This window comes from Phaenicophaeus curvirostris, chromosome 1 (genome assembly GCF_032191515.1).
Source record: "Phaenicophaeus curvirostris isolate KB17595 chromosome 1, BPBGC_Pcur_1.0, whole genome shotgun sequence".
Taxonomy (NCBI): domain Eukaryota; kingdom Metazoa; phylum Chordata; class Aves; order Cuculiformes; family Cuculidae; genus Phaenicophaeus; species Phaenicophaeus curvirostris.
This window is the reverse complement of record NC_091392.1, coordinates 97,799,379-97,820,966: the sequence shown is the minus strand read 5'-3', so window position 1 is coordinate 97,820,966 and position 21,588 is coordinate 97,799,379. Positions and strand designations below refer to the sequence as shown.

General features: G+C 36.3%; 1 protein-coding gene across 5 annotated transcripts in view; it reads right to left on the bottom strand.

Annotated features, from left to right (window-relative positions):
* The window catches only part of EPHA6 (EPH receptor A6), a 482,143-nt gene that overhangs the window by 125,217 nt on the left and 335,338 nt on the right, over window positions 1-21,588 (bottom strand). For 2 of the 5 annotated variants that reach the window (XM_069869229.1, XM_069869245.1), the window contains exons 7-8: window positions 10,262-10,309; window positions 9,675-9,837 (exon numbers count right to left, since the gene is read on the bottom strand). The exons of 1 other annotated variant lie outside the window; for it this stretch is intronic. In XM_069869229.1, the coding sequence (XP_069725330.1) occupies window positions 9,675-9,837; window positions 10,262-10,309 (211 nt within the window). The remainder of the gene's footprint in view (window positions 1-9,674; window positions 9,838-10,261; window positions 10,310-21,588) is intronic. 2 more of the 5 variants (XM_069869237.1, XM_069869260.1) reach the window with 1 other exon arrangement.

Below are 21,588 nucleotides of genomic sequence, written 5' to 3'. Positions count from 1 at the left end.
ATGTGTAGCCTCACACACTCTTCTGTATGTCTGGTGTTTATTTTTATTGTCACAAAATGTATACAGTTATACCCTTAACATGCTCTGGTAATCAGCAACAGTGTATCTGAAAAAAACCAAATCCTGATTTTCTTATGTCTCATGTTTTTCTCTCAGTTTTTTTTTTTTGTTGGAGATCACCTGAAATTATTCAGTCTCTAGACACTTGGTCCTGTTATTAATTTATTCTGTATAATACTAAATCCTTACATTGACAAAGTACCTATTTACAGACCAGTTGGTCCTCAATGTCCAAGTACTACATGAGCTGAAAAAGAATTAGGCTCATTTTTTTTTCTTTATCTCCTATCTCGTGATCTGAAGTTTTATTTCTTAAACTCAGTTACACTTGAACATCTTCCCCACATGATGTTTCTCTAATTCTACCTTTCTGCTTCCATGAGAAACATAACATTGTCCGGAAAGAATAATTCTATTCAATGACTTCTGACAACAGTAGTAAGCAGTAGTAAATGTAGAAATGCTATTTTAGAAACATCAAGAAAGAAACTTTGATTTTGTAAACTTGCAAATTGTTCTATAAGCAAAATCTTCAGCTTTCTTTAGGCACTGGATGATCAAAGCTTAGGGAAATCACCTAGGCTGCTGCAAAGAAATAGCTCAGCAGGCTATATTCTCTCACTTTGCAGTTGATGAAGTCTAATGCAATGCACACATTGCTGCCCAAAGCCTCATAAAATGATGATTCTAAGAAAACCATTTGGCTTTGAAATATTTGTGAGTTTTATAGACATTAGCAGTGTAAACCGGCTTTGTAATAGTGCTAAAGCAAGTAAAAACAACAGTAATTTATGTCAAATTTTCAGCAAAAACAACTTGTTAAATTTCTGCCATTAAGTTTCTGTCCATACAATTTAATGGTGATAGGCACAGGCAGTAAATTACAAGGCATTCAGTATCTGTGGTCATAGGTTCTCTACAGACAAGTTAAGTATATACATCTTCCAATAAACGATGTAGCAAATACTCACTGAATATCTAATCTCCAAAATGGTTATCTAGTGATATTATGGGAGTGGATTCTAGCTCTGCATTGTGTTAGGCTCCACAGGGTCAGATTTAGTCGGCAAAAATACAACATAACAAATATCATGCCACACAAGCAACAGTGCAAATAACAACAGACTCTCCAAATCAAATGCTGAATACTATTTTCAGACTAGGGGGGGTTGTGTTAAATGTTGCAAAAATTGTTACAGTCAGGCACAGTTTGAACTTTTACATGGAGGAGGAGGTTTTACATGGATCTATTTTACCCACCTCAGGAATGGAACTGAGAGGACAAAAAGCAGCCCTCTCTCTCTCTTTATTTTTTTTTTTTAATAAGAAAAAGAGGCATGACAAATGACAAATACAGCAGGAGAAAAACAAATCACGGGCTCAGATAAATTAGCCGTGGTCTTCTTAAGGAGACATTCCTTGCCAAGGAAACACCCCAGGGCCTATCAGACATCTATCAGTTTAATAACATATATTTTCTATCAGGAAACAGTGTCAAATTCATGAAGGGGAGGAATTTCAGACTGACTTAGTTCTTTCCACCTCTAAGCATTATGATTTTTAGCTGAGACTGTACATACTTAAAAAATGATCATTCTATTTCTCTTGTTTGTATTTACTGTGCTGGCAGAGGTGCCAGAGTCCAATATATTAGGATTTTTTTCAAGTAGCCAAATCACTATAAGGGGCTTTCAAGCCTGAAACTTCCCGATGACCTTAATTTACTTGTCAGATAAAAATGTCAAATGACAGACAAGTATAATTGGAAAATGTGGATTTGTTAAAAGCTGACAGAGAGGCAGGTAAGGCAAAATGATGGAAATACTTATTTTTGCTTGAAGCGATCCTTCTAGAAATCAATAAAAGCACAGTGTAGTGAACAACACATATATAAGAGCATGTGCATGCTCATACACAGACGCCTTACATGCAGTTAAAAGGTTCCATAAAACACTGCCTAGGCAGTGAGAAGATAGTAATCAGGGATAGTAAATAATTAAAATTTTTACAGCAATTTTCCATTCTAAATGAAATTCAGCATGTCTCTCATTCTCTCCGTCTTCTCATTTCTCCAGCCTTCTCTCAGGGTAAAGTTCAGATTGTAAATCATAAGAGGTTTAACATGCATTGTTTCTGTAATGCATGTTCTTGAATCTTTTCTGTATTTTTCTGCATTTTCTTCCTTAACTTTTGCTTTCCATCAGCTGTGCATATTGGTATATGGCTCTGCCTTAGGACTCTTCCTGATTACGTAAGACAAACTCAGTCAAAAAAACCAATTATGACAGGTTGCAAAGCCAAGCAAGTTCCTGCAACCTTATTTAATCTCCTTGTGTGTACACATTAGAGTGCTGCATTTAAGCCTAGAGGTACAAAGCATTTTTTCCAGAACCCCATTTGTTAGACAACATGGTCAGCATTCACATAGCTAAAAGCAGTATTTTGTTGTCTCTACATTGTTCAGTGTGTGGTCTCATATCTACCAGCTACGCACAACCCAAATCTGTCCAGTGCAGACAGTAGCTCTGTCATCACAGGGATGAATAGGGCTAGATCATGCATGGGGCCATACCCCATTTGATAGATAAAGCTGAAAGGCAAGAGGGGGTGAGGAAGTGCTAGTGCAACAGGAATATGTAAACAACTAGCAGTGATAAGACTTAAAAGGAAGCTCAGTACCTATGTTACCGGCTGGCTGTTTTATCTTGTAATATGTTTCATTGTTTATGCCTGTCTGCTCACTAAGTTCATTATGACAAAATCATACTTTAAAAAATGAGTAGCATAAGGCAAGGAAAAGAGGGGATTTATTACCCATCCAAGCAGATGATTAGATAGTATACTATAATGTTTGGATGTCAAAACTCTTCAAACATATTGTAGCTGCAATTAACGTGATTAGTCAAAGTGGTGATATGATTTTAAAACTGAAGAATGTATTACACGTACCAAGAAGCATCTTATACAGATAAACTCTCCCCTCCCATTACTCTTCATGCTTAACTCAGGTTATGTGCCTGAAGTGACATATAAAGTGTCCAACTGCATCATTCCAGCTTCCTTGCTTAACACTATGTCCAGAAATACCTTCTGTGTCCAGTCTGATTTCAGTTCCGTCTCCACCAGCTACTCTTTATATTCAAGTCTCTTCTCTGGATTCTTCATCCAAGTGTGTGAAGGAGGAGTTGCACTTCCCCTCCTCTCTGGGCTGAAGGGAAATATCCTGAACTTTCTTTACATTCTTACTGGGCAGACCAGAAGAAATGGTGCAAGAGGACAAAAGACAGAGAGACTCTTCCAGCTCTGTTCTCCTTTCTTTGAGCAAATTTCTCCAAGATATTTTATAAGATTGAGTATTTGGGATAAAAGGTCTGGAAGCCCTAATGACAGCCCCCTTCTGTCTCTTAGCTACTTCCTTTTAGTTACATGAATTTGACATCTATCAAGCAGTGGACCTTCCAGCAGACTGAAAGATAAGAAAATGACACAAAGACAGCTAGACAGATAATACTGAGTAGCTGTAAGACAGATAAATGTGGATGGTGAGAACTGGAGCTCTAATAGACAGGAACTGGCTGTCAGGTGAATTTACAAGGCATTATAAACAACAGTGCTTAAAAACAATAGGGAAGAAAACTATAAAGTCTAATTAGGTTAACCTTTAAATTTTCAGAAATGCTGCAGTTCCTGTGCTCCAGTGAGCTAATGGACTCCAGTCCTAAAGGGGAATGTAGGAAAGGGAGGAGGAAATGGAAAGGTAATCTTAAAAAGGACTTTTAGAAGGGAAAAAGAGTGCACTAGTATAAGCATGCAAAACCTTTTGGTACGTATTCACTTGAAAAGCCTTCTTGCAAGTGTTGCCCCCAATATTAAATTCCTGATTAGTGAATGAAAGGAAACACTGCGCAAGCCGTTTGAGATCTGAGCAGGGATATGCCTCTTGTTTAGGAAACAGAGGAAAAGTAAAGTCTCTGAGGCTTCTGGGCACATACAGTAGGGAAAACACATAGGCCAAAGCCGAATTTGAAGAACAAATGGCTGAAAATATGAAACACAGTAAGGAAATATTTCAACATTAAACCAAGACATTTTGACATATCCAGTGCTGACTACTACGGAATGAACAGTTGGACTAAGCACACAGGGAGAGAGATCCAGCAAGACAATTTCTAAATATGAGATGCCACCTAATTTGTTTCAAGGAGAACTTTAACATATTATTGGGAAAACCTCAAATATGAAAAAAAAAAAAGTCTCCATTTTGCCCTGGTAATTCAACATGGTTCTAAAAATGCTAGGGACAGCTTCTCTGTCATGGCATGAATCAGAGCATGTGCTTGAAACAATATTGGACCTCTTAGGTCAGAATCATTGATTTCGGATCCCTCCCTTGAGCTTTAGAGTTCTGGAAAGAATGGAGCTCAAGGTTTAAATTGCACCTGGTGACAAAACCAAAATAGCATGATTTGAGGCTGAAAAGTTAAAGACAGATTTTGTGGATGTGGGAAGAGAAGGAAGAATGTGAGAATTCAGCAGATCTGGCAATACAACAAAGTCACTCTCTGTGCCTCTGTTAAATAAATTAAAGTTATCATTTCATAAAGATCAGGATTTCAGGCCAAGTAACTTTTCACAGTCCTGAAATGTACAAAATACTTAATCAGGAATTCTACCAGCATTTCTGAACTTCTCTATATTTTTTTTATTATTAATACTCTATATAACACATACAAAAATCTACATCACTTTTGGACTAAATATCATCATGTGCTTACATTTATCACTCTGTTCAGCCCAAGCAGTAATCCACACTGCACACATGCAAGCTTGCCCCCTTAAGTCCTTTCTGGAAAAAGCCAAATAGTTTCCTTTCAGATTTTTTTTCCTAATGACAGAAAGACTAACATGGAAAATGCCCTTGGTTTTAGAATGAGTCCTACACTAGAGAGCTACAGCATGAAAACACTGCACTGCCTAACAGCTGCAAATTGTTCAATATTTTACAAATTCCTTTAGGCACAAGGGCCTCTGAGGCGATATAGTGAAAAACATTCCTCTAGAAAAAAAGAATGTTTTGAATCATTAATTAAAAAAAATATACAATTAAACAAAAAATGTCTTCCATAAACAGCTAGTTAGAAGAAAGAGAGAGAAAAATAGAGTGGGAGAGAGAAAACAGCTAGAAAGCATGTTTGCCTTGGGACAAATGACTTTTTAATTCTCAGAATATATTTTATTCTGTCCTGGGAAGGACCAGATTTTTTTGTGGTGACTCATACAGCTGGTACTCCTGATACATAAATGCAGGAACTAGAAGTGAGTTTACTCTTCAATTATAGCCACAGCAGTGGTACACGTGTGTGTGTGCTGGAGCGTATGAAACCCTGTCAGCTTTGCTAGAAGCATTTTGCCTGCAAGGTGCTGAAACAGGGAGACTGAATAAAATACCAATAAGTAACATGGTAAAAAGCAGTAGTTACTATGGTTTGCAAAGGTATTAAAATTCCCAGCAACAGCCTCTTAGCTTTAACAGTTGAAGAAATGCCTGATAACATCCATTAATCCATTCCTGCTTCCTTAAAGAGATTTTTTTTCTGACTTTTCTAGGCAACTCCATTTACTTTCACAAAACCAGTACAAATTCTAGTCTTTCAGGTGTTAACATTTACTGGTCTCTGCAGCAGGGAGAAGAATCAGCTACAACACGCTCCCCACGCAATGGCTGCCTAGTCTGCTGCTCTGTAAGCGAGGGTGCTTCCCAAAAACCAGATCAGCATTGTACGATTAACTAACTGTTTTCTCATTACTCCTGCAGAGTTGACCTTCTCTCCGTGTCACACATTACCATTAACAATTATACTAAAATGTCTTGGTGCTCCCAGTAAGGAAGTATTTAATTTTATCCTACATAACTGAAGCAGCACAGGTAGCATTTCAAACAATAAAATGGAGGAGACATGACAGCACTGTCCTGCCAAGGACAGTATGTTTTAGGATACTGATATACACATCTCACAATTAATGAACCACTATTCTTTTACAACTAGTCTATCACTTTAAAGAAAAATCCTAATTTTGGATTACTTACTTTCCTACTGTTCATTAACAAATTATGTCAATATGCAAGCAGGAAAAACGGATGACCATTTAAAACAAGTCCTGGAATTCTCTTTAGACTATGATGTATACAACTGGTAGAGGTTAAGGATATTACCAGCTAATGTCAGTTAAGAAGGATTTTTATCAAACACATGAAGTATTCTTTTTTCATTTTAATGAGATTGTTGGTTGATATGTTTTCTATTGACAATACAGATTTTTAAAATAGTCTGTTCTTCGCAGCCTACTGATGAAAACATTAATGGTATATAAAATCAGCATAGCTCACACTAATTAGAATCTGGCTAACACCGTAAAAAGTAATTGCAAATGTGGAATTTTCACAGAGCAGCTTGATTCTAATAGGTAATGATGGAGCAAGCTGTAGTAGTCTGCCGTGGTCTACTATTATTTGGTACGTTTCAGAATAATTGAGAAGAATATATATTAAAAAAAAAATCAGAAAATTTTCTGCTATGCTGCATAACAGTAAATGATGAAGATGAATTCCTGCACAGCTTGACTTGGACTGGTTTGTAAGACAAATGCATGCCAGCAAGGGTGACTTAACATTTACATACAGTGAGTGATACAGTTATGCAGCCCAAGTCCTAATAAAACCCTCCCCAATGCTTCCTTTTAAATGTTGGTCAGTATCTTGGAATACAACCGTACTGAAAAACATGTCACTATGTTTTTGTGTCATAAACACATTTAGATCATAGAATCATAGAATGGTTTGGGTTGGAAGGGACCTTAAAGGGCATTCCGTTCCAACCCCCTTGCCATGAGCAGGGACACCTTCCACTAGGTCAGGTTGCTCAAAGCCCCATTCAGCCTGGCCTTGAACACCTCCAGGGATGGGGCAGCCACAGCTTCCCTGGGCACCCTGTGCCAGTGCCTCACCATCCTCACAGTAAAAAATCTCTTCCTAATATCCGATCTAAATCTCCCCTCTTTCAGCTTAAAACCATTACCCCTTGTCCTGTTACTGCAATCCCTGATAAAGAGCTCCTCCCCAGCTTTCCTGTAGACCCCTTTTAAGTACAGGAAGGCTGCAATAAGGTCTCTATGGAGCCTTTTCCTGTCTAGGCTAAACAAGCCCAACTCACACAGCCTGTCTTCATAGGAGAGGTGCTAAAGCCCTCTGATTATCTTTGATGTCCTCCTGTGCTGACCACTCCAGAGCTGAACACAGTACTCCAGATGAGGTCTGATGAGAGTGGAGCAGAAGGGGAGAATTACCTCCCTCAACCTGCTGGTCACAGGCCTTTTGATGCAAGCCCAGGACATTGTCTCTGAGCCCACACCGACAGCTGGCAACAACCAACAGGCCCAAGTCCTTCTCTTCAGGGCTGCTCTTAATCCATTCTCCACCTAGCCTGTATTTGTTCTTGGGATTGGCCTGACTCATGTGCAGGCCATTGAAGTTTGATGAGGAAGAGACTTATGATAGTATTTGGCTTTTTAATTTGGCAGAAAATGGTTGCAAGGTACAAGCTAAATAAAAATTTTCAGAGTAGGAACAAGATGCAAATTTTTGATTATGAAGCTTAAGCACCGGCACTGTCTACCTATAAATTTGTTGAGCTCCCTACTACTGGAGTACTTTAAATCACGACTATTTCTGTGTGGTAGATATTACATTTCAATCTATTGCTATTACCAGTCTGCAAAAGTTACAGAGTTATAGACGTTTGGCCCATGTTATGAAAGGGGTACAAATGAATGATCATAATAATCTGATATTGTCTTGAACTTTAGAAGAAGCCAATTTTCAAAACAGTGCTGTGAGAACGTCAGATATTCGGAGAGTAATAAGACAAAATTTGACTGGTCACTGAGTTCTGCTTCAGTTTGAGATAAATCATATTTACCAGCAGGTACTCACTTTGCCTTTTTTTCCCTTTGAAAAGGGGTACTGTATAAATATTTGAATATGACCGCAGTCCTTTGAACTACCCTTTTAATTAAACTGAATTCTTTATCTAGCTCCAGGTATTGTTTCAAACAGTGGCAGAATTTTTCTTGACCTCCACCTCAACTGATCATAAACAAAAACCCTTCTGTCTACATCTCCTTTCAATCATACAAGGATTCATACTTATAACAAATCAAATACTTTTAGCCAGGCATGAGCTTAAGCTATAAATGTTGGATAACAGCAAATATATAATGTGTACTTATGTTTCACTCTCAAGATTTACACTGAGTGCTTAGAAGTAATAGAGGTAATAAATGTAAGATTGTTGTGAACTCTAGCTTACCATGCAACCGAAGGGCCAGTTGCATTCGTGCAACTGAGAATGAGAGGAGGGCTCGGAAAGAGTGGGTGGAATCTTACTCCTGGGAGGCATTTCTATCAGCAATGCCAATGAGAGGAAAATGTCAAGGGAACCACAGTCCTGATTTAGATGGGTAAGTCAAATTTTCACAAACATGATGTAGGCTCATATAGGTTTCAATACCAATTACTTTTGATAACAGTTACATCCCTGGGTGCCTAAAGCCTAGTATTTATTGCATCAGAAGATGCAGATAGAATCTACTGGAATTTTCTTGAAAGCACCCAAGTGTTCAACTCCTGTTCGAACCAATTGTCTTAACTATCCAGCAAACTTTAAAGAGTTCAATTAGGCATTAAGCACTTGGAAATCTGTCCCTAAAACATTTTTGAAATAGAAGTTAAGAAGCAACGAAAATAGAACACAAACCCATGGGTATTCTTGAAAACACTTCTATAGTTTTGAGTCTGTACATCAGATTAAGCAACTTGAATTCTAAAACACTAATTTAAAACATGGTATACATATTCGGTTAATTAGAGTAATTTCATTAATGTGTGTTTTAGTGTTGTATCTACTACACTAATTTTAACTCAAATGCTTTTAAATACCTTGTTTGCAGTTTCTTTGAACATGTAGGGCAATACTTGACTTAAATTTAAAATTGTTCAGTGCATGAACATCATACACAGTATCAAGACCTTTTGCATACTCTGTAGGAATATGTAGGCTTTTTGCTTCTTACTTGCAAATTTAGTAGGCTTATTGGTTGATGGAAATGCATATAAAAGTTTTCTTTTTTTTTGTTTGAAGAGTCTAGAAGCACTAAAAACTGCAGAGAATTACACCATTGCTGTGCTCTGGAAGCCTGCATGAATCTGCTGGACTTTTGTTAAGTCTGACTAAGAGTATTTCTGGATGTCAAAAGGTGAGCCTTCTTTAAGCAAAGAAAGTATCATAGAATCGTGGACTATCTCAAGTTGGAAGGGACCCATAAGGTAATTTTGCAGAAGAAAATATTCCTTCAGTTGCAGTGTTGAGCTAAAAATTTCTATTTGCTGTCATAAGTCCAGAAGTGCAAGGCTGAGGCTTACTTGTTTTTTATTATACAGCAGTGGTCATTTTGCGATAAGCAAATCTCAGCCATTCAAACTCCCAGTGTCTTGCTGTTTTAGAATGAGATGCTGTTTCTATTGGTTTTGATTTTTTTTTTCCTTCAGTGAAACTTACTTTCATCTCCAGTTTCAAATTCAAACTTCTGGCTATAGCCGCTGTATCCTGCTGCCGTCCTGACTCTGATATGAAATATATACTTGGTGGCTGGCTTGAGACCTGTGATGATAACACTTGGAGCCTTGGACCTTGTGGAGGAATAGCTGAGCTGCTCATGCTCCTGAGGGACAAAAGAGGGAAGAAATGATATCAAGTTGAGTTGTACAAACTTTGCAAAAATGATATAGCAGAACTGAAGTTCCAGATTCTTCTCAAGAATGTGAAATGTGTTTATAAAAGGAAGTGCAGGTGTGTATTTCAGTACTTTGATTCTGTGCTATAGTCATATGATGTGATAAGGCCTTGACTTAGATTTCAATTTTTTTACTTTAATCTTGCATATAAACACATCACATGTTTGTGTCTTGGGTTAGTAATTACACTGTAGCCAAAACAATATGGAATTAGTACAAGACTACATTCACAGAAAATGGCAGCTAGAATGGTAGCTAATTATTTTTGCACAATGGACAAACCAAGAGGTCAGTAAATACTAGTAAGCTGTAAAGTAAAGATGTGGGAGTATTCAAATACCCGCTACTCACTTCTACCCGCAGGTAGTGCCAAAATGCCGGCGCTATCCGTGGGTAGACCTGTGGGTAAAAGAAAATAAATATTAACTTTTTCTTTAAAGTCTGTAAACTTCTCGCATGGTGCAACTGCTCCACTGCTGTTGAACTTAATTTCTGTTCCATGTAGCTGTAATGCAGTCGTACATGAGATTCCCTTTCACACTCCATAGGCAGAAACACACTCTGCCAAAGTCCCCTATTTATCTCCTAGCAGTTGATCCTGGACATCTGATGAGAATTTCTGACTGTCACAGAGATCACTAAGAATTACGGTGTGCAGAGATTACTGGGAATTTCCACTGCAGACCAGCTGCTGCAGTATAGGATCTGCCACATCAATTGCTGTGCAAAAACAAAGCGCTGCTTTGCTAGAGAGGTTGTTGATGTGACTTTTACAGGAGAGGATAGCTTAAAAGAAGAGAGTGTTTATTCCCTGTCATTTGTTACTGTCACTTGATAAATCAGTAATATGTAATATTTTATATGGTGCCTTAAGGCTAGTTTTACTTCATTGCAGCAGGATTTGCCTCCAAATTGACATATGAGCAGTAATGACTTTGGTATATACTTAACAATCCAACTGCGATATCCATAGGGCACCATATACATTTATTAAACTATTCAAGTATATATAAGTTATTCAAAGGGTGCTTCCAGCCTGTTAAGAAGGAAACAGTCTGTTTCACAGAAGACATATAACCAGGAGAATAACAGGTTTCAGTTAGATTCTGTTGGATTCAACCTCTCCTGAGCAGCATGCATATCTTTTTTATATAAAACAAACTGGTTTATAAAATGCATGCTGAGTCAACTTCTCTTGTGGTGTAAAAAAGTCACAGTAGCATAGGGCAGTAGGTATGTCAGTATTCCCCCAGTAGGTATACAAGTAGATGGCTAAGAAAACCAAATTAAAAAAGAAACAGACAAAAAATAATCTAATGATTTGCTAAGTGGAGAAGGAGAAGGAAGGCAACAATGACCAATATCTAAAATAATTGCATTTAACGGTCACTTCCAAGAGTGGAAATGATTTAAGAAACTATAGTAAGAGGTAGCGTTGACTTTTTCTACAGTCCATTACCAAATTCTGAAATAGCAGGAAACATATTCAAACTGAAATAGCAAGGCATATTACACATAATCTTACAGATGGAGGCTATGATTAATATACAATGTAACAAATTCCATGACTATCAGAAGAGCTCTCCAAATTACTTGAAATAACCTCCCTTTGAACAGGTTAGTGGATTTTAGACAAATGGCTTTATTTTTACAAATTTCAGAAAATATGTATTTTCTTCTAATAGAAAGCCAACCTACTAAAGTGTTGGCATTTTCTTTTTTTGTCAAAGCTTGCTTCAACTTGAAAAACAGTATGTGTGTGAGCAAAAATGCATAATAGATTAATACTCCGATATGTAAGGAGATAGAGAACTCCTACATATACAAAGGAGTTTTTGTATTACTTTATGGACATTTCACAAAAATTCAGTGTAATGAATAAATAATTTATATTCTATAGCCTTGTTATTTGTGCAACTTCCAGTGTCTTCCATGTGTAGAGGGGTCATAATTTAACATATAACTTGGCCAGGTTACGCAAACATGGAGGATACATTTATTCAGTAATGAAACTACTGACTAAAGTGTATACATTTCTTCTCACAAAGATTAAGTCTTTCCACACAACCTAGTGACCACCTCTAAGAATTAGGAAACAAAACCAAAATCAAACGCACCTGATTCTGCACTATCCTAAGACCACACTCTATTGCATGGCCCTATGTTTGTGATCTTGTCTGTTAAACACAGCATCAGCACAAGACTGTTTCTGCACTTCAGTCCAGGTAAAGACATGATGCTCAGTAAAGGAAGGATTCTGGATGATTTCCATTAAAGGTTTCATAAATAATAAACACTTGTTTTCTGCAGGTATTAGTACACTTCTGTTCAAAGTTTTAGTGAGTACTATGTGACTACCATCTGTCATGGCCTAGATATAGGTCAGCAGAGACTTTACACTCTGGAACGCTCTGGAAATTTTTATTTAGGTTCAGCAACATGTAAGATAAGGAGGAGACCAGCACTTAAGGTGTTTCACTGTATGAGGTAATAATTACAAGTCGTTTCCTTTCCCCAGACTATCTTGCTGCATGAAATCAAGTTATAAGGATTTAACAATTGACTGTTTTTTTCTGACCTGCTGGAGAAAGTGCAGAAATAGAGTTTCAGAATAATTTGATGGAATTGTAAAAAGAAACAGGTTCCTTCTGAGGAGAATGGAAATGGAAATTTTGTCAAAAATGGGTGCAGACTCCCCAAGATCCAATGATAATTCATTCACTCCCTGAAGCCTGCAGATCAAGGCCAGAGGCAGTGAAGAACTAGGAATGACTTCTAAAAAACAAATTTTGAGAGATATCTGTTATGGTATATCTGTTATTAAAAGGTAACAATTGATTTTGTAAAACACAGCACTTGGGGTGTAGCGGATCCCTAGCCAGGGATGTGGACAGTTATCAAGTATAAGTATTTTGGTTTAGTTGGTCAAAGATAATGAGTGTGATGAGCACTGTGATGTAACATTAATAAACAAAATAGGTCCCTCCATCCATGAGGACATACTGTGGCTAACAGCAACTTCCTGAGGGGCAGTCACCTCTCCCTGTTTCTTCTGGGTAGTGGAAAGTATTTTGGTGACCTCCAAGGTTTGTCTGGCTTGCTGCTTCCTCACCACCTACCTGGAGCTGCCTGAGGGGTCCCACATCTGCACTGTCCCATCTTTGTTCTTTCATTTCCGCAACCTATTATGCATCCATCAGTCAGTCCAAAAATGCTATCCAGGTATCACGATCATGAAAGTTATACTGCTGTTGTATGGGAAAGGGGTTAGGATGTAATCACAAGCGAAACGGGGGAAAGGGAACCTGTCATCTTGGTGTTTTTGTGAAGAAAAGAGGTTCAGAAGCCTGTTCCTGACAAGGCAGTTGCTCAAACTCAAGACAAAATGATTAACAGCTGGAAACTTCACATTATTTATGTGAAGATTGCACACAAAGAAATTAGCATTTTTTGACTTGATTCTTACATATGACAATTCTCTGGAGGGTAAATGCTTCACCATTACTCTCTTCTCGTGACAAGGACAGAATATGCTGCCTACCTGGAAAGACAGAGCTTTCCACAGGGAGACACAATTTGAGGTTAATGGGAGTGGCTTTCAAGGATGGCCACTCCTTCTGCCATGATCTTTCCCATGGAGGCTAAAAATTCTTGTCTGCAGAGAAGTAAAGGGATGCTTTGTCTTATTTTTGCCACAGATAAAATGCACTTACTTTTACATTGATTCTTCAAAGTAAATTTTCAACTGCAGAACTTGGATGTACTTGTTAGCGCATGCTTTCAACAGACCCTGATTTTATGTTGTGGAAAAATTTAGACACATATCACCTTACTGCCATGTATACTACTTTCCATCGAAAGGAAGCATGGTTTTGTGGGCTAGAACGAACCACAGTATGCTCTGTGATAGATCTCTGACCTGGACAGTGATAGGATCAGGATCAATGAGAAATCTGAAGGACTACACCTGTGTTGTATTTCTTGATAACTACAGAGGACTACCACAAAATCAGAAAAATAAAAGTTTTACTGATATGGTTGTATTTCCCATTGCATGTAATCAGTTAGTAACCAGTTGGCCATTATTTATGGTTCAGAGTTCATATTAAAGGAGAAGTACAAGAAATGCTCTGATCCTTCACATTAATACAAGTAGGATTTGTGATTTTAAGATAGCATAGGCCTCAGAAGCAGCAGTTCTGAGAACATAGGGGCTGAGGTTTCAAACATAAGTTGAAGGAATCTAATATAATGTATCAATATAACTACTAGTCAGAATCTGATTTGAGGAAATTCATCAGACCTCTTCCATAGCCCACTGCAAATTTATCTTGCTGAAAATCTATACTTAAAACATAAATATAATCCAAATGACAAGTGATGTCACAATTATTACATGATGTAATACAGAGCCTATCACTAGCTATTCAAGTTAAACAGAATTATACTATGAACTTTGAAAATGTTCTCCCTATTTCTAAGGAATCCATATTTTTCTTATTGTTTGTATGATTCTTCTTGTCTGTGGATTCAGTTCTGACTATGACAGATAGTGTTCACAAATTCATGACAGTTTGGTCTGTGCATGAACATCAGCACCATTCGGAATCAAGCTCTTTCCTGCAGCCAGCTCTGCAGAAGTATCTGAATCTGTATCAATTCTTATTTTATATTTGGCTTTATAGTCAAGAAAGGTTTTCATATCTACAGGAAATTGAATGGATGGAAGTTACAATGGTGCTAACATTCTATGACTAGACAAACATTTAAAGGACTAGCAGGATAAGAATATAAAAAAAATGGAGAGTTTTCTGTTCTTGGCAACAGCTGGATCTGTCGCATCAATATATGCTGTAATGAAACATTTCCATTGTATGACATCATCAGATTAAATGATAGTTTAGGGCCTTCACCTGTGCACTAAAGCACAATGTCAAAGCTGAATATCACATTAAAGTAAATAAGATTTGGAGTTCCATGATTCAGACATTATCAATGTTTAAATAAAAGGACCAATAATGAAAAAGAATCTTTTGTGAGATTATTTGGCCACATTTTTCCTCTTTCCTAGATACATCAATTTGAAGGATAGACACGACGTAACCTACAGAGGAAGCATCACTGTTTTCAAGGAGTGGCCAGAATCCTGGAAGACAGCAATTTTTATTGATCATAGCTCTGGTCCATCACGAAATTAAATCTCCAACTTCTTCTTTACTTTTCTCATGGAATCAGCTATGATTACCTCCAACGTCAGCTAAAATTTATTGTTGCAATACACATTAGAATAAAACAGTAGATAGTTACTAGGTATAGTCAATATATCATTAATCAGTTGAAATAGAATCTATTAAAGACAAATAACAGCTAACTGGGGAGTTTGCACTTACTGTCTGTGATTTCCAAAAAAACCATAGCTCCCACAGCTCTAATTTATGTAAATTACTTTTGATTTATACTACCTATATTCCTCTCACAACTGATTTGTCCCAAATAGTTCTCAAAAATTATTTTATTTCTTTGCAATAAAATATTTCCATAATATGATTTCTGAATGTCTATTGCCTCTAGTCATATCTTGCTTCTCATCTTACATTGATTGTAGATGAGGAGTAATTACATTGAAATCAGTAAAATTAACTACAACCAGGAAACTAAGTCTGTCTTTGAAAGCTTATTTATTTTTACTAATTTTGTGCATGATTTTCTTGTAGAAGACTATTTTGACCTATAGCATATCTATTAAAATGAATGCCAGCAGTAAAATTTGGAAGTCATTAGAGAAAAGACTCATAGATTCAAAAGTGTTCTTCTAACATTAATTAATATCTCATTACAATATGATCAAGACGATTAGGTAAATTCTGATTGCATTATAAAGTGATAAAAAAATTGCAACAATAGAAATAATAGTAAAAGATACTATTTATATTCTTAAAAAAACACTTCCTAAAAATCTTCTACCCTTGGCTTCCAGCTGACCAAGAAACTTAAAGTGTATTTGCAAAAGTTGATTACAAAGATCTGAGGAATAATCACAACAAATATGAGAACTCTAATGGGAAAAATTAGAGCCACAGAAAAAATTGCCAATGGTCATAGTATTTGCTTCAGAGAAGAAACTTGCAGTATTTTAAAGCACAGGCCACCTCAGTTTGTAATCTTCTCCCTCCCCTTCTTGACCTCCCTTGTGATTAATCTGAGATGTAACAGTTTGAGGAGCTGAAATACTAAAGTGTGCTTTACTTCTTTGGCCTTTCAATATTTCATATTTTGATTGCCTGTCAGTCAGCTCATCACTTTCTCCATATATAAAGTAAAGCTGTCAACAAGAAAAGGGGAAGAACAGACAACCAATCATAAAGAAAATATGGAAAGGTCAAAATCCAGCTAAACCTCATTTTAATTGGATTATCTACTTGGAAAAGCAGAAATGAGATGATATGAGGTGAGCGATGAAAAAGAGAGAATTAAATGAGAAGAGACGAGGACAGGGTGACTCCAAAAGAATGTTAACATTCTTGCCAGCTCAATGACGCAAGAGGTGGGCAGAGCAAAAGCTGTGTGCTTAACATAGTGGGCTGAACATGAACTCCAAGTATGAAGACAGCAGAGAGGAGACTGCTGATTGTGCTGACAATGAGATTAAATGGAAAGGAATAAAACCAGATTGTGTCTTAAATTGGTGATGGAACAAGGTGAAATTCAGAATATAATAAAGGGAGCTGAGGAACAAGACTTAATTGTCAGCACAGCATAGATACTAAATTTCATCTTTCTAGATGTTATGGGCTACTCTGATAACATTTATTTTCTAATTAAAAATATTTACTGGTGAAAATCTCTGCAACTGTACCTCCAAGAGTCTTTCTAACCACAGTATATAAAAATGTCAGCCTCTCCAGTTGTCCCTGAACATTTTTCTTATTTTTTTTTCACTCCTTTAATTTTCTTTTCCCCCGCGCTCTCTTTTCCACTTGGGAAAAAGCAAGAAGCTACTGTAAGGATGAATTTGCCTACTAATGGTAAAAAACCAACTCAAGTAGTGTTTAGAAGTTTTGATGTCATCTTTGGACAGTAAAACACAGTTTATTCTGAGATATCTAATGCTAAGATGTACTTCAGAATGAGATAATAAACCACTGACAAATACAGCTCAACAAGAAATAGTTGCAATCCTGCAAAATTTGAAGACTGGAAGCCTTCCGTGACCTTCTTTGTGGTGAAATAAGCTCAGAGAACTACGTACATATAGCCAGTAGGCTAGCTCCCAAGTCATTAATTTGTTATCTAAGATTCTCAGTTCAAATTTCTGAATCAGGTCCTACCATGACATTACAGACTTGACACTCCACATAAGCAGTACAGGTTCTTTCTCTGCGTGATCACCTTTAGCACTCCCGCAGAGCCCAGCAATCTGCAGAGTAGTGGGTTTCTGAAATAGCTAAATTTTCTTCATTTTGTTTTACAGCTCATGGACTTTTCTTCGATTGATTTGCTTAATTAGTTTTTGAACCTATTTTGCTTGTTACTTCCAAAATACCCATAGGTAATAAGTTTAATTACAAACTGTTTTTTAAAAACACTGGGTTTTGTTTGGTTTCGTTTGTTTTTTGTTTTAATCTGCTTCCTGATGATTTTATTGAATATATTCTAGTTCCTTGTCTATAAGAAATAGTGAACAATCATGAATATCAGTGATTTCTTCAGTCAAACTCAGCATATCTCTATATATCATAGGAACAGTACTACTTACAGATGTGAAGTAGGTCACTGGATAAGGAAAATTTTAAATTAAAAATGAAAGACCCTGGAGGAAAGGTAACAAAAAGGGACAATGGATGCGATGTAAAAAAATCTGTAACGTAAAAAGCCACAGTCCAAATACCTGAAGGTCTCTAAATTGCTGAGACATATGGCAGCAATCTTCTCATGCTTAACATTATCAGCATTAGTAAAATCACAGTAACACTATACACAGAACTGCTGCATTCCTTAATGGCAGGACACCAAACTGCGGTTCCCCTATTTCACACATTAAGTGCGAATTTGTGGAAATTCACATTTTTATATTTTTAGCATGAGGAAGCGTTTTACAACTGAAGTGCAATTTCAGTACAAGAGCAATGATCCAGTTGTTCAGAAGACTTTTACTATGATAGTAACTTGCTACAATACAATGTAGCCAATGCTCTATTTTTACAAAAAAATAGCACAACATTTTCAAAGGTGTGAAATTCAAATAAATCTACCACTCCTAAAAATAGAGTACAGCACTGAGTCAGCTACACAAAACTAAGCTCTGATGGTATCAATGACAAAAACTACTTAATGTACCTAATTTCAGAATCCATACAATATCCATAGGAAGTTAGGTCCAGGATTTTGTTTAGGGCTCTTGTTCTGTGCTGGACCTTCTTTCAGGTTTGTAACACTTCGCTGGAAAATTTTAACTGCTGTGTGTGTAATGTATGCATGTTTAAGAAACAGTCTTGTGAAATGTAAAGCTGTATTAAAAATCTCCTGAGGCAACATGCCTTTCTACCTCCTTTTAAAGTGCATTTCAGTCTTTCAGGGTGTTAAGACAGGTAGAATGACCACGCTGATATAAAATTGCTTTGAACCACGGTTGAATCTTCAAAATACATAAGTTTTATTATTAGAAGAGCAGACTAATGTACACTTTTCTGTTTTCACGTGCTATCAAATGTTTCCTACCTGGCAAATACAGAAAAGATCCTTACTGATATACAATAGCTTGGAAACAAACCACACTTAAAGCATAACCATTCATAAGAGAGCTTTAACTGTGGTTCAGTGACATTAATAAAACTATCCCTTTTATTTAAAAAAGCAAAATACTTACTTTTATAGACTGTATTGATTCAGAATGCTGTTGTGCACCTGGTAAATAACCGAAGTAATTAGGATTAATTTAAACCTACATGAATGTTATATGAAAATGAGTCTTTCATATGGTAAATGCATATACAGTTCTTTGGGAGAACTACTTCACTTTTCAGAGAAGATCAAGACTCACAGAATAATGTTGACAATATTAACAGAGATTCCAACATTACCCAATAAAAATCAATTTTGGAGGATGATTTCTGGTTCTAAAACACAAACTCTTACACTAAGTAAAGTTTGACTTTATTCACTCCAATACAAATAATTAATGAGAGGCAAGAAGGAACCTGCTGATCTATATATATAGGGACAATCCTTCGAGATTTTTCATTATGCAGATCTCCTAGCTATTGAAAAGTTACTGAAATATCACATTCTTTGTGTATTTGTGAGCATGTGTGTGCATATTTTTGTGTCTTGGTGCAGGCAGACAACAAACATCTATCTTGTAACGTTAAGTCAAAAGAGCTGAATTCATCTCTGGCTCATGACTATATTGCAGATCCTGGCATTACATCAACAATAAATATAGCATACTACTTAAAATTATGTGTTCTTCAAACATCTCAGGGAGTTAATAGAGCAGTATAGAGCAAAAATGGAAATCTTCTTCCAGTTAGTTTAACATGAAGGGACAAAGCAAACAATCTAACAAGCAAACTAATATGCTGATTTTACACTTGCAAATCTGACAAAGCAAGATTTGTTCCTATTTTTGTATTGAGGAACTGCCCATTTCTAATTTATTTTGGGAGTTGGTAGAAACAAACAATCTGAAAAAAACTTCTAAAGAAACTTACAGACAGATGGCCATACCTTTTTAAAACGGAAGAGCTGTCTCAGTCACTAAAGAATTGTTATTATGTTAATATAGTAAGTTTGTATTTCATCACTATATGCAAGAAAACCAGATAGTTTCTGCAAGGTCATTTTAAATACAAGATCCGTCAACCTAGTGAATTACCTACAGAAACATAAATGTTTTTATGAGCAGCAGGTGAATTCCTGCAAAAGACTCTAAAGCTATTAACAGCTTGGTAAGGAGCACATAATAATAGGTTGGTAACTCTGCCTGCCTGACAAGAAAAACAAGAAAGGCACTTTGAAACTATTAATACTAATATATTTTAAAAAAAAAAGGAAAAAAAAGAATTTTTACATGATGTTTCTTGAAATCAATACAATAAACATTAATGATTTTATTAGGGTATAAAACTAACAAAACTATGCAGGAGTTACAGAATAACATACCCTTTCCATGAATTCAATCTGTCTAACAAAATCATAAATGAAAAGATCCAATAATGTGTATTTTTCATTCCCCTTACCATCACCAAATGCACAGCCCTCCACTTCAATGTGAAAAAAAGTTAAAAGTAGAAAACTAGCAATAATCTCTCCTTCAGCAGAGTTAGTGTGCAGTTGCAATGCAGTCTCAGAAGAAGAGAGGAAAAAAAGTAAGTTTTTCTGGTTTTCCTCAATAAATGAATTCATGTCTTTTTATTTGTATTTCCACAACTATCTCCTGAATGCACCAAGGACTGAAGGAAAAAGCTGCAAGTGAAATGATACCTCATATTAGAATATTCTTTCCTTTAGGCAAAGGTATAACCTCGCTTATGTCTCGAAGTACATATCTTCTTGATTTAATTTGTGAATCCATGTTTATGGTTGTGAAAGAACAATTTATGAACAGTAAGCACTTTGTGTATTATGAAAACATTGTCCTAGCTTCAGTTTTAAAAATATTTTGGGCTCCTAGATGGAGACTTCTGGGAACTTTCAAGATGTTTTAACATCTAAAGGAAACATTTGGACATGTTTTAGGGAAAGGGAGACCTGGACATTGTATTTAACTTATAAGTAATTATTTTTGCTTAGATGATCATCTTTTGGCAGCTATGCCAGTCCTATTTAGATCATTGCTAATGAAACTCACCATTCTTTCTGTAAAAATGTCAAGCTTTCAAACCCTAAGTTTGACTCCTGAATGTGTGTGAAGACGGACTGCTCCTCTACTGAGTGAACTACAACTCTAACTTCTTTAGATAATACTAAAAATTACTGCATCTAAACTGAAAATTGAACACATTGAAACTAGTTAATAATAACAGTAGCAACAACAACAGTAATAAAGTGTTTAAAGTTGAGAGTACATTGATTTTTGACCCTACCCAATTCCATGCTCAAGACTAGCAGCTGATTCCTGCAGTTAACATTATTATTCTCGCTGTGTCAGTAAACTATTTTTAAAACAACATTTTCTGAAGTTCAAATGCTGAATGGCTAGAAAAAAAAGTTTAATAATTCCTTTTATTAGAAAACAACATCTCCTATTAGTGGGTTTAGCTTTATTAGCTTTCTTTGAGGTATAGAACTAGCTGCGTGGTTCTCTTTCTTGCCTTGTAATAGTTTGCATACCACCTATGTCTTTGAAAGAATTAGAAAACCATTTATTCAAAACTATTCATGCACTTTTACTACATTTGTGCAGCTCTTCTAGCAGTTATTGGAATAAGCACTGTACATGCAATTTTTCATGGAGAAAACAGTATTGGCTAGAGACAAGAACATGAGATCAGCAGAGACTGAACTGTTCTTTTTTTAAATCAAATCCACTAGACTTGCTTAAACAGCATTACATTTCTCATCAAGATTTTTTGGTTCAGCAGGAATGACAATAGTAATAGCCCTGTAGCCTACTTTATTATTAAATACAAAGGTTTAGAACCTATCTCTAAATAATTGATGACAATGATTAGGAGACT